This window comes from Pelophylax lessonae, assembly GCF_965119305.1.
Source record: "Pelophylax lessonae genome assembly, contig: HAP1_SCAFFOLD_254, whole genome shotgun sequence".
Taxonomy (NCBI): Eukaryota; Metazoa; Chordata; class Amphibia; order Anura; family Ranidae; genus Pelophylax; species Pelophylax lessonae.
The window spans coordinates 200,687-217,389 of record NW_028120085.1 but is presented as its reverse complement, the minus strand read 5'-3'; the positions used below and the strand labels follow the sequence as shown (position 1 = coordinate 217,389).

General features: G+C 42.9%; 1 protein-coding gene across 1 annotated transcript in view; it reads left to right on the top strand.

Annotated features, from left to right (window-relative positions):
- The first annotated feature begins 293 nt into the window (after positions 1–293).
- ABCC8 (ATP binding cassette subfamily C member 8) overlaps positions 294–16,703 on the top strand; it is a 199,386-nt gene continuing 182,976 nt past the window's right edge. The window contains exon 1 of the mRNA XM_082276046.1: positions 294–1,004. Within this exon, the coding sequence (XP_082132172.1) occupies positions 857–1,004 (148 nt within the window). The 5' untranslated portion in view covers positions 294–856. The remainder of the gene's footprint in view (positions 1,005–16,703) is intronic.

Sequence of the window (16,703 nt, the reverse complement as noted above, 5' to 3'; positions counted from 1 at the left end):
CCATCCTATACAAGGGGCACCGGGAGCCTGATACCCCCTACCAAGAGCCTGATACCCCTATACAAGGAGCACCAAGAGCCTAATACCCCCTACCATCCTATACGAGGGGCACCAAGAGCCTGAATATCCCTACCAAGAGCCTGATACCATCTATCCTATACAAGGGTCGCCGAGAGCCGGATACCCCTACCATCCTATATGAGGGGCACGAGAGCCTGATACCCCCTACCATCCTATACAAGGGTCGCCGAGATCCTGATACCCCTACCAAGAGCCTGATACCCCCTACCATCCTATACAAGGAGCACCAAGGTCCTGATACCCCCTAACCATCCACACTGCATCCATCCCCCTTCCATCCAGCCAGGAGAGGAGAGACCACAGCACAAGGAGGAGGCAGTGATCTCCAGATACCCCCATCCACCCTCCCAGTCCATCTATACATCCCACCCGCCCAGGAGAGGACAGACTAGATGAGGAATTCTGGTCATTCAGATTGGAGAGAGCCCAGCAAAGGACAAACTTTGACATTGACCTGAGAGGGTCAAACATCTGACAGTGACCCCGGGGGCTCCCTACCCAGGAGAGACCCCCAGAGAGAAGCCCCCCAGGAGTGTCCGGAGCTGCCAGGGACTGAGATGTGTCCAGGTGGTCCCTGCGCCCCCTTCTACCCTCTGGGAGTTGTGATGCCAGAAGAGGAGGCAGCAGATTGTGGAACCTTGTGAGGTGCCATGGAGCTCCCTGCTCTCCCCTCTGCCTATAACATGTACCCCAGGTAGAGGGACCTTACAGACTGGGCCCCCTCACCTACCCACCTACCTACCCTTCTGTTTGTGTACGAAGATCCCCAAGCACCATGTCCCTGGCATTCTGCGGCACTGACAACAATTCTGCTGCCTACAATGTGGACAATGGGGTCCTGAATAACGGCTGCTTCGTGGATGCCCTGAATGTGGTTCCTCATGTGTTCCTCCTCTTCATCACCTTCCCCATCCTCTTCATCGGTGAGTACCTGACTACCTCCGACTACCTACCTACACTGAGTATACACTGAACCTACCTGTACTATACAGTGTGTACCCAAATACCTTCCTCATCACCACCTCTTCTTCTAGGAGTACCCGACTACCTCCGACTACCTACCTACACTGAGTATACACTGAACCTACCTGTACTATACAGTGTGTACCCAAATACCTTCCTCATCACCACCTCTTCTTCTAGGAGTACCCGACTACCTCCGACTACCTACCTACACTGAGTATAGACTGAACCTACCTGTACTATACAGTATGTACCCCCATACCTTCCTCATCACCACCCTCTTCTTCTATGAGTACCCGACTACCTACCTACACTGAGTATACACTGAACCTACCTGTACTATACAGTGTGTACCCCCATACCTTCCTCATCACCACCCTCTTCTATGAGTACCCGACTACCTACCTACACTGAGTATACACTGACACACCTACACCATACAGTGTGCATACTGACCTAATATACACCTACTATATACTATACACACTGACCCCCTATATACTATACACAATATACATAATGACCCCCTATATACTACACACACTATGAATACTGATCCCCTATATACTATAGACACTATACATACTGACCCCTATATACTATACACAATATACATACTGACCCCTATATACTATACACACTATACATACTGACATTTGTATACTATACACACTATATGTACTGACACCCTATAGGCTATACATAGTGTCCCCCTATATGCTATACACACTGACCACTATATACTACACAAACTGTACATATTGACCCCCTATACACTATACATACTGAAATGTGTATACTATACACACTATATATACTGACACCCTATAGGCTATACATAGTGTCCCCCTATATGCTATACACTTTATACATACTGAACCATGTATACTATACACACTATACATACTGAACCCTATATACTACACAAACTATACATACTGACCCCTATATACTATACAATCTATACATGCGGACCCCTATATAATATACACACTTTACATACTGACCCCTATATAATATACACACAATACATACTGACCCCTATATAATATACAAACTATACATACTGACCCCCATAAACTATAAACACTATACATACTGACCCCTGTATACTATACACACTGACCCCTGTATACAATACACACTCTACATACTGACCCCTATATACTATACACACTGATCCCATATACTATACACACTATACATACTGACCCCCTATATACTATACACACTATACATACTGTCCCCCTATATACTATACACACTATACATACTTACCCCCTATATACTATACACACACTATACATACTGACCCCCTATATACTACACACATTATACATACTGACCCCTATATACTATACACACTATACACACTGACCCCCTATATACTATACACACTATACATACTACCCCCTATATACTATACACACTATACATACTGCCCCCTATATACTATACACACTGACCCCCTATATACTATACACACTATACATACTGACCCCCTATATACTACACACATTATACATACTGACCCCCTATATACTATACACACTATACATACTGACCCCCTATATACTATACATACTATATATACTGACCCCCTATATACTACACACACCATACATACTGACTCCTATATACTATACATACTGACCCCTGTATACTATACACACTATATATACCGACCCCCTATATACTATACACACTATACATACTGACCCCCCTATATACTATACACACTGACCCCCCTATATACTATACACACTATACATACTGACCCCTATATACTATACATACTGACTCCTATATGCTATACACACTATACATACTGACCCCTATATACTATTCACACTATACATACTGACCCCCTATATACTATGCACATTGTACATACTGATCCCTATATACTATACACACTCTACATACTGACCCCTGTATAATATACACACTATACATACTGACCCCTGTATAATATACACACTATACATACTGACCCCTATATACTATACACACTATACTTACTGACCCCCTGTATACTATACACACTATACATACTGACCCCTATATACTATACACACTATACATACTGACCCCTATATAATATACACACTGTACATTCCGAACCCTCTATATACTATACATACTGACCCCCTATATACTATACATACTGACCCCCTGTATACTATACACACTATACATACTGATCCCCTATATACTATACTATACATACTGACTCCTATATACTATACACACTGTACATACTGACCCCTATATACTATACACACACTATACATACTGACCCCTATATATTATCACACTATACATACTGACCCCTATATACTATACACACTATACATACTGACCCCCTATATACTACACACATTACACATACTGACCCCCTATATACTATACACACTATACATACTGACCCCCTATATACTATACACACTATACACACTGACCCCCTATATACTATACACACTATACATACTGACCCCTATATACTATACACACTATACATACTGACCCCCCTATATACTATACATACTATATATACTGACCCTTATATAGTATACACACTATACACACTGACCCCTATATACTACACACACTATACATACTGACCCCTATATACTACACACTATACATACTGCCCCCTATATAGTATACACACTATACATACTTCCCCCTATTTACTATACACACTGACCCCTATATACTATACACACTATACACACTGACCCCTATATACTATACACACTATACATACTGACCCCTATATACTATACATACTGACCCCTATATGCTATACACACTATACATACTGACCCCTATATAGTATACACACTATACATACTGACCCCCTATATACTATACACACTATACATACTGACCCTTATATAGTATACACACTATACACACTGACCCCCTATATACTACACACACTATACATACTGACCCCTATATAGTATACACACTATACATACTGACTCCCTATATACTATACATACTGACCCCTATATACTATACACACTATACATTCCGAACCCTCTATATATTATACACACTATACATACTGACCCCCTATATACTATACACACTATATATACTAACCCTTATATAGTATACACACTATACACACTGACCCCTATATACTACACACACTATACATACTGACCCCTATATACTACACACACTATACATACTGACCCCTATATAGTATACACACTATACATACGGACCCCTATTTACTATACATACTGACCCCCTATATACTATACACACTATACATACTGACCCCTATATACTATACATACTGACCCCCTATATACTATACACACTATACATACTGACCCCTATATAGTATACACACACTATACATACTGACCCCCTATATACTATACACACTATATATACTGACCCTTATATAGTATACACACTATAGACACTGACCCCCTGTATACTACACACTATACATACTGACCCCTATATAGTATACACACTATACATACTGACCACTATATACTATACACACTATACACACTGACCCCCTATATACTATACACACTATACATACTGACCCCTATATACTATACACACTATACACACTGACCCCCTATATACTATACACACTATACATACTGACCCCTATATACTATACACACTATACATACTGACCCTATATACTATACATACTATACACACTGGCCCCCAATATACTATACACACTATACATACTGACCCTATATACTATACACACTATACATACTGGCCCCCTATATACTATACACACTATACATACTGACCCTTATATAGTATACACATTATACACACTGACCCCTATATACTATACACACTATACATACTGACCCCTATATACTATACACACTATACATACTGACCCCTATATACTATACACACTATACATACTGACCCCTATATACTATACATACTGACCCCTATATGCTATACACACTATACATACTGACCCCTGTATAGTATACACACTATACATACTGACCCCCTATATACTATACACACTATACATACTGACCCTTATATAGTATACACACTATACACACTGACCCCCTATATACTACACACACTATACATACTGACCCCTATATAGTATACACACTATACATACTGACCCCCTATATACTATACATACTGACCCCTATATACTATACACACTATACATTCTGAACCCTCTATATATTATACACACTATACATACTGACCCCCTATATACTATACACACTATATATACTGACCCTTATATAGTATACACACTGACCCCTATATACTATACACACTATACATACTGACCCCTATATACTATACACACTATACATACTGACCCCTATATACTACACACACTATACATACTGACCCTATATACTATACACACTATATATACTGACCCTTATATAGTATACACACTATACACACACTGACCCCTATATACTATACACACTATACATACTGACCCCTATATACTATACACACTATACATACTGACCCCTATATACTATACACACTATACATACTGCCCCTATATAGTATACACACTATACATACTGACCCCTATATACTACACATACTGACCCCTATATACTATACACACTATACATACTGACCCCTATATACTATACATACTGACCCCTATATACTATACACACTATACATACTGACCCCTATATAGTATACACACACTATACATACTGACCCCTATATACTATACACACTATATATACTGACCCTTATATAGTATACACACTATACACACTGACCCCTATATATTATACACACTATACATACTGACCCTTATATAGTATACACACTATAGACACTGACCCCCTATATACTATACACTATACATACTGACCCCTATATAGTATACACACTATACATACTGACCACTATATACTATACACACTATACACACTGACCCCCTATATACTGTACACACTATACATACTGACCCCTATATGCTATACACACTATACACACTGACCCCCTATATACTATACACACTATACATACTGACCCCTATATACTATACACACTATACACGCTGACCCCTATATACTATACACACTATACATACTGACCCTATATACTATACACACTGGCCCCCAATATACTATACACACTATACATACTGACCCTATATACTATACACACACTATACATACTGACCCTTATATAGTATACACATTATACACACTGACCCCTATATACTACACACACTATACATACTGACCCCTATATAGTATACACACTATACATACTGACCCCCTATATACTATACATACTGACCCCTATATACTATACACACACTATACACACTGACCACTGTATACTATACACACTCTACATACTGACCCCTATATACTATACACACTATACATACTGACCCTATATACTATACACACTGGCCCCCAATATACTATACACACTATACATACTGACCCTATATACTATACACACACTATACATACTGACCCTTATATAGTATACACATTATACACACTGACCCCTATATACTACACACACTATACATACTGACCCCTATATAGTATACACACTATACATACTGACCCCCTATATACTATACATACTGACCCCTATATACTATACACACACTATACACACTGACCACTGTATACTATACACACTCTACATACTGACCCCTATATACTATACACAATATACATACTGACCCCCTATATACTACACATGCAATACATACTGACCCCTATATACTATACACACTATACACAATGACCCCTATATATTGTACACACACTATACATACTGACCCCTATATACTATACATACTGATCCCCTATATACTATACACACTGACCCCCTATATACTATACACGCTATACACACTGATCCCTATATACTATACATACTGACCCCTATATACTATACACACTGACCCCCTTTATATTATACACACTATACAGTAAGGGAATAAGTATGTGATCCCCTGCTGATTTTGTAGGTTTGCCCACTGACAGAGAAACGATCGGTCTATAATTTTATTGGTCGGTTTATTTTATCAGTGAGAGACGGAATAACAACAAAAATATCCAGAAAAACGCATTTCATTAAAGTTATAAATTGATTTGCATTTTAATGAGTGAAATAAGTATTTGACCCCTTAGTGGTTGGTGGAGAAACTCTTGTTGGTAATCACAGAGGTCAGAGGTCACAGAGGTCAGACGTTTCTTGTAGCTGGGGTCACAGAGGTCAGACGTTTCTTGTAGTTGGCCCCCAGGTTCGCACACATCTCAGGAGGGATTTTCTCCTCTCTGCAGATCTTCTCCAAGTCATTGAGGTTTCCAGGCAGACGTTTGGTAACTCCAACCTTCAGCTCCCTCCACATATTTTCTATGGGATTAATGTCTGGAGACTGGCTAGATCACTCCAGGACCTTAATGTGCTTCTTCTTGAGCCACTCCTTTGTTGCCTTGGCCGTGTGTTTTGGGTCATTGTCATGCTGGAATTTCCATCCATGACCCCCCTGGCTGAGGGAAGGAGGTTCTCACCCAGGATTTGAAGGTACATGGCCCCGCCCATCGTCCCTTTGATGCGGTGAAGTTGTCCCCTTAGAAGAAACACCCCCAAAGCATAATGTTTCCACCTCCATGTGTGACGGTGGGGGATGGGGTTCTTGGGGTCATAGGCAGAATTCTTCCTCCTCCAATCACGGTGAGTTGAGTTGATGCCAAAGAGCTCGATTTTGGTCTCATCTGACACCCAGTTCTCCTCTGAATCATTCAGATGTTCATTAGCAGACATCAGACGGGCTGTACCATGTGATTTCCTGAGCAGGGGGACCTTGCGGGGGCTGCAGGATTTCAGTCCTCCATGGGGTAGTGTGTTACCAATTGTTTTCTTGGTGACGATGGTCCCAGCTGAGATCATTGAGAAGATTCTCCTGTGTAGTTCTGGGCTGATTCCTCACCGTTCTCCATCATCATTGAACCTCCACGAGGTGAGATCTTCCATGGAGCCCCAGACTGAGGGAGACTGACAGTTATTTTCTGTTTCTTCCAACCAACTGTTGTCACCTCTCACCAAGCTGCTTGGCGATGGTCTTGTAGCCATTCCAGCCTTGTGTAGGTCTACAATCTTCTCCCTGACATCCTTGGACAGCTCTTTGGTCTTGGCCATGGTGGAGAGATTGGAATCTGATTGGTTGGTTCTGTGGACAGGTGTCTTCTATACAGGTAACAAGCTGAGATTAGGAGCACTCCCTATAAGAGAATCCTCCTAATCTCAGCTCATTACCTGTATAGAAGACACCTGAGAGCCAGAAATCTGCTGATTGGTCGGGGATCAAATACTTATTTCACTCATTAAAATGCAAATCAATTTACAACTTATTTGAAATGCGTTTTTCTGGATATTTTTGTTATTCCGTCTCTCATTGGTAAAATAAACCGACCAATAAAATTATAGACTGATCATTTTTTCGTCAGCGAGCAAACCTACAAAATCAGCAGGGGGTCACATACTTTTTCCCCCTCGTTTTACATACTGATCCCCTATATACTATACACACTATACATGCTTACCTCTATATACAGTATCTCACAAAAATGAGTACACCCGTCACATTTTCTTCTATCTTTTCATGTGACAACACTGAAGAAATGAGACTTTGTTACAATGTAAAGTAGTGAGTGTACAGCTTGTATAACAGTGTAAATTTACTGTCCCCTCAAAATAACTCAACACACAGCCATTAATGTCTAAACCGCTGGCAACAAAAGTCAGTACACCCCTAAAGGGACAATCTCCAAATTGGGCCAAAGTGTCAATATTTTGTGTAGTCACCATTATTTTCCATCTATGATATACACTATGCATACTGACCCCCTATATACTGCATTCACTGTATATACTGACCCCATATATACTGCATACACTGTATATACTGACCCCCTATATACTGCATACACTGTATGTACTGACCCCCTATATACTGCATACACTGTATATACTGACCCAATAAATACTGCATACACTGTGCATACTGACCCCTATATACTGCATACACGGTATATACTGACCCCATATATACTGCATACACTGTATATACTGACCCCCTAAATACTGCATACACTGTATATACTGACCCCATATATACTGCATACACGGTATATACTGACCCCCTAAATACTGCATACACTGTATATACTGACCCCTATATACTGCATACACTGTATATACTGACCCCCTAAATACTGCATACACTGTATGTACTGACCCCCTATATACTGCATACACTGTATATACTGACCCCCTATATACTGCATACACTGTATGTACTGACCCCCTATATACTGCATACACTGTATGTACTGACCCCCTATATACTGCATACACTGTATATACTGACCCCATATATACTGCATACACTGTATATACTGACCCCATATATACTGCATACACTGTATGTACTGACCCCCTATATACTGCTTACACTGTATGTACTGACCCCCTATATACTGCATACACTGTATATACTGACCCCTATATACTGCATACACTGTATATACTGACCCCCTATATACTGCACACACGGTATATACTGACCCCTATATACTGCATACACTGTATATACTGACCCCTATATACTGCATACACTGTATATACTGACCCCATATATACTGCATACACTGTATATACTGACCCCATATATACTGCATACACTGTATGTACTGACCCCCTATATACTGCATACACTGTATGTACTGACCCCCTATATACTGCATACACTGTATATACTGACCCCTATATACTGCATACACTGTATATACTGACCCCCTATATACTGCATACACTGTATGTACTGTTTCCCTATATACTGCATACACTGTATATACTGACCCCCTATATACTGCACACACGGTATATACTGACCCCTATATACTGCATACACTGTATATACTGACCCCTATATACTGCATACACTGTATATACTGACCCCCTATATACTGCATACACTGTATGTACTGACCCCCTATATACTGCATACACTGTATATACTGACCCCCTATATACTGCACACACACTGTATATACTGACCCCCTATATACTGCATACATGGTATATACTGACCCCCTATATACTACACACACACACACACACACACACACACACACACACACACACTGTATATACTGACCCCCTATATACTGCACACTCTGTATATACAGACCCCCTATATACTGCACACACGGTATATACTGACCCCTATATACTGCATACACTGTATATGCTGACCCCATATATACTGCATACACTGTATATACTGACCCCCTAAATACTGCATACACTGTATATACTGACCCCTATATACTGCATACACTGTATATACTGACCCCATATATACTGCATACACTGTATATACCGACCCCCTAAATACTGCATACACTGTATATACTGACCCCTATATACTGCACACATTGTATATACTGACCCCTATATACTACATACACTGTATATACTGACCCCTATATACTGCATACACTGTATATACTGACCCCTATATACTGCATACATTGTATATACTGACCCCCATATATACTGCATACACTGTATATACTGACCCCTATATACTGCATACACTGTATTTACTGACCCCATATATACTGCATACACTGTATATACTGACCCCCTAAATACTGCATACACTGTATATACTGACCCCATATATACTGCATACACTGTATATACTGACCCCCTAAATACTGCATACACTGTATATACTGACCCCAATATACTGCATACACTGTATATACTGACCCCCTATATACTGCACACACGGTATATACTGACCCCTATATACTGCATACACTGTATATACTGACCCCCTAAATACTGCATACACTGTATATACTGACCCCTATATACTGCATACACTGTGCATACTGACCCCAATATACTGCATACACTGTATATACTGACCCCTATATACTGCATACACGGTATATACTGACCCCATATATACTGCATACACTGTATATACTGACCCCATATATACTGCATACATTGTATATACTGACCCCCTAAATACTGCATACACTGTATATACTGACCCCATATATACTGAATATACTGACCCCCTATATATGGCACACACTGTATATACTGACCCCTATATACTGCATACACTATATATATACTGACCCCATATATACTGCATACACTGTATATACTGACCCCCTATATACTGCATACACTATATATACTGACCCCCTATATACTGCATACACTGTATATACTGACCCCCTATATACTGCATACACCGTATATACTGACCCCTATATACTGCATACACTGTATATACTTACCTCTATATACTGCATACATTGTATATACTGACCCCTATATACTGCATACACTGTATATACTGACCCCTATATACTGCATACACTGTATATACTGACCCCATATATACTGCATACACTGTATATACTGACCCCCTAAATACTGCATACACTGTATATACTGACCCCATATATACTGCGTACACTGTATATACTGACCCCTATATACTGCACACATTGTATATACTGACCCCATATATACTGCATACACTGTATATACTGACCCCTATATACTGCATACACTGTATATACTGACCCCATATATACTGCATACACTGTATATACTGACCCAATAAATACTGCATACACTGTGCATACTGACCCCATATATACTGCACACATTGTATATACTGACCCCTATATACTGCATACACTGTATATACTGACCCCATATATACTGCATACACTGTATATACTGACCCAATAAATACTGCATACACTGTGCATACTGACCCCTATATACTGCATACACGGTATATACTGACCCCATATATACTGCATACACTGTATATACTGACCCCCTAAATACTGCATACACTGTATATACTGACCCCATATATACTGCATACACTGTATATACTGACCCCCCAAATACTGCATACACTGTATATACTGACCCCTATATACTGCATACACTGTATATACTGACCCCCTAAATACTGCATACACTGTATGTACTGACCCCCTAAATACTGCATACACTGTATGTACTGACCCCCTATATACTGCATACACTGTATATACTGACCCCCTAAATACTGCATACACTGTATGTACTGACCCCCTATATACTGCATACACTGTATATACTGACCCCCTAAATACTGCATACACTGTATGTACTGACCCCCTATATACTGCATACACTATATATACTGACCCCATATATACTGCATACACTGTATATACTGACCCCCTAAATACTGCATACACTGTATATAATGACCCTGTATATAATGACACACCACAAACGATAGCAATCTGCCAACACACAGTGCAATTGCATACAGATTGGCAGGTAGCTTGGACCGAGCAATTAGGCACTAAAATGCAACAATCTCTCCAGAGATACGAGTCCTAGCTTAGTACACAGAAGTCACTTATTAAACTTTCCCGAAGCTTATCCCTTGGTAGAAGCATACCGGAAACCGTGTGGGAACTCCACAGTTTAAAACTGGCTTCAAGGAAGAACAATGTTCATTTCTCAGGTTTCCCAATTTATTGGAATATGAATGTGGGCTGGACTTTAGCCCTTGACCAATCAATCCCAGGGGGTTGTCCCCGTCTCAGCCCACCAGAGATTTCGTGTCCTGAACTGACCAGAGTTGAATTGGCCCAGAATGGCGCTGACTGCTGGGTCAGGGATACGAATTCTGACACCAGCGCATCGGTCTGATCGCGACAGTACCAAACACTGCCTGCCTGCCGCAATCAGGCGCCATATAACGGTTTTGTGCATTTCTGTAGGATTCTACACACGCTACAAATACAGATTTACATGTACTTGTAGCCCAACACGTGAGCCATAAGAAGGAATTATTTCCATCTCTCTGCCACTAATATTTGAACTTTTATGAGAGATAAAACACATTCCTTTGATCTGATGATAGTAATAAACGCTTGTAGATTGTTTGGAGCCTTATGGCCGTCCCCTGCGGATTTCCGCAGCCAAGGTGACCAGCAGCTCTCTTTGATGCTCCCGGAAGGTGACAATTCCTGTCCATTTGTCTGGGAGGCTTCATTGGCATGTAGGTGTCACCTCTATCTTAGAGAATGGCCCCCCCTGTCTTTTTCAGATGCAAATAACAGGACATATCTGTGTGACTGATACTAAATTAATTAACCCAAAATGACACTACATCTACAATTCACTATTTCTACAGATCACTTCATATCTCGCTAATGCAAAGCTACCCTATATCTGACAGTACAGATATACAGAGCCTTGAAAAAGTATTCACACCCCTGAAATTCCCCACATTTTCTCATGTTACACCCAAAATGTATTTTATGTGATAGACCGACACAAAGTATCCATAATTGTGAAGTGGAAGGAAAATGATAAATTATTATTATTATATAGGATTTATATAGCACCGACAGTTTATGCAGCACTTTACAACTTGAGGGCAGATACAATACACCTAATTACAGGGGGAATCAGAGGGCCCTGATCCTTAGAGCTTACAATCTAAGAGGGAGGGTGAAGAAATACAAGAGGTAATAACTGTGGGGGATGGGCTGAGAAATAAATGTACAGTTGTTAGGTGGGGGCAGATCAGCTTCTTTGAAGAGATGAGTATTCAGGGATCGTCTGAAAGTAGACAAAGTAGGAGATTGGGGTAGGGAGTGCCATAGGATGGGAGAGGCTCGGGAGAAGTCCTGGAGGCGAGCATAGGAAGAGGTGATAAGGGGGATTAGAGAGCAGGAGGTCCTGGGAGGAATGAAGAGGACGGGTTGGTTGGTATTATGAGATCAGATTAGTAATGTAGCTGGGGGGGAGGGGAGGGGGCGGAGTTATGGATGGCTTTGTAAGCTATGGTCAGTATCTGGAATTTAATTTGTTGGTTGAGTGCAGCCAATGGAGGGATTGGCAGAGAGGGGTAGCAGATGCCGAGCGATTTGCAAGGTGGATGAGCCTGGCAGCAGCGTCCATGATGAACGGAAGGGGGGAGGAGCCTATTTAAAGGTAAGCCAATAAGAAGGGAGTTGCAGTAATGGAGGCGGGGGATGACCAGGGAGTGGATTAGAAGCTTTGTGGTGATTGGTTAGGAAGGGAGGTATCTTGGAGATGGTGCGGAGGTTGAGGCGCCAAGCTTTGGATAATGATTGGATGTGGGGAGAGAGGAGAGTTCAGAGTCCAGGATTACACCGAGGACCTTGCGATGGGGGGATGGGGGCATGGGGGGATGGGCTGATGCTTGGGCCGTTGATGTTGACAGAAAAATCAGGGGAAGAGAACCGCGGGGGAGGAAATATCCGGAGCTCGGATTGGATTGGTTGAGTTTGAGGAAGTGATGGGACATCCAGGCTGATGTCTGGTAGTAAGTTGGTGATGGGGGAGGAGACTGATGGGGTGAGCGGGTGAGGGGTGAGGAGACTGATGGGGTGAGCGGGGGAGGGGTGAGGAGACTGATGGGGTGAGCGGGGGAGGGGTGAGGAGGCTGATGGGGTGAGCGGGTGAGGAGACTGATGGGGTGAGGGGACTGATGGGGTGATGGGGTGAGGAGACTGATGGGGTGATGGGGTGAGGAGACTGATGGGGTGAGGGGACTGATGGGGTGAGGGGACTGATGGGGTGATGGGGTGAGGAGACTGATGGGGTGATGGGGTGAGGAGACTGATGGGGTGAGCGGGGGAGGGGTGAGGAGATTGATGGGGTGAGCGGGGGAGGGGTGGAGATTTGGGTGTCGGTGTAGAGAAGATATTGGAAGCCATAGGAGGCAATCAGCTGACCCATGGAGGAGGGGTGGATGGAGAATAGGGGGGGTCCGAGGACAGATCCTGGGGGGACCCCAACTGAGAACGGAAGAGGAGAGGAGGGAGGAGAGCTGTTGGTAGCACTGAAGGTGCGTTGGGATTGGTTGGATGAGAATCAGTGAGGAGTTCGGTCATGGAGGCCAAGGGAGTGGAGATTTATGAGGAGGGGGGAGGGGGGAGGGGGGGAGGGGGGGTCCACTGTATCAAAGGCAGCAGAGAGGTCCAGGAGGAGTACAGAATAATGTCCATAAATTATACAAATAAATCTGTGAAGTGTGGGGGAGGGGGGGGCATTTGTTTTCACCCCCTTTACTCTGTTACCCCTAACCAGGGCAGCTAATCGGGGGGACCACCAGCCCTTCTGCAGGGGGCCCAGGCGCACAGGGGGGCCCCAACAGCACGGGGAATCAGAACGGTCGGGAGGAGGGGCAATTACAGAAGGAAGCCCTGTGTCTGTGTCTCTCCCTGCAGCAGCTGAAAGCCAGCTTCTCCACCTTCCGACAGTTTTCAGCTGCTGCAGGGAGAGACACAGACACAGGGCATCATTTCTGTAATTACTTCTCCGACACCCATCCCCCCTCCCTGTTCTGCCTGACCCTGCCCCCCCCTCCCTGTTCTGCTTGACTCTGACCCCCCCTTCCTGTGTGCCCCCCTCCCTTTTCTGCTTGCTTCCAATCCCCCCCCTTTCCGTGTCACCTAATTAGTAAATAGAGTCCCCCTGTGTGTCATTCAATCTCAGTATAAATACAGCTGTTCTGTGAAGTCCTCAGAGGTTTGTTAGAGAACCTTAGAGAACAAACAGCATCATGAAGGCCAAGGAACACAGCAGACAGGTCAGGGATAAAGTTGTGGAGACAGTTAACCCCCCCCCCCCACCTAATAACAGCACTTTCGCCCCTTCCTGCCCTGGCCAGCTTTCAGCTGATGCTGATGGACGGCACTGGTGGGCACTGATGAGGTGGCTCTGATGGGAATTGATAATGCAGCACTGATGGGCACTGATTAGGTGGTACTGATGAGCACTAATAAGCAGCACTGATGGGCAGTGATAGGTGGCACTGGTGGGCGGGACTGATGGGCACTCATCGGCACTAATGGGCGGCATTGATGGGCAGCACAGATGAGTAGGCACAGACAGGCACTGACTGGCATCACTAATGGGCACTGATTGGGGTCACTGATGGGCACTGATTGGGGTCACTGATGGGCACTGATTGGGGTCACTGATGGGCACTGATTGGGGTCACTGATGGGCACTGATTGGGGTCACTGATGGGCACTGATTGGGGTCACTGATGGGCACTGCTCTGGCTTTACTGTAATCAGGGCACTGATTACCTGTCCTGATCTCCCCTTCGAGGAGGAGCCGCTGATTGGCTCTCGTGGTAACACTCTGACAGTATGAGGCGAGGAGCGCCCATAAAAACGGCACTTCCGCATTTACATGGGTACAGCTGTGATTGGACACATCTGATCACATGGATAAAGAGCCACGTCATTGGCTCTTTACCAAGATCGGGGTCGCACTGTGTCCTACTAACACTGTGCAGCCGCGATCTCTGCGCTGTGTGCCCCCGCGGGTGCATGAGAACGGCTGTTTTGGGGCACCTTCATATGACGTCGTCCCAGAGCCGCACCCCTCCGCTGTCATTTGATGATGGGCGAGCAGCAAGTGGTTAAAGCAGAGTGAGGTTATAAAAAAATCTCCCAAGCTTTGACCATCTCACGGAGCGCTGATCAATCCATCATGGGAACTGCAACCCT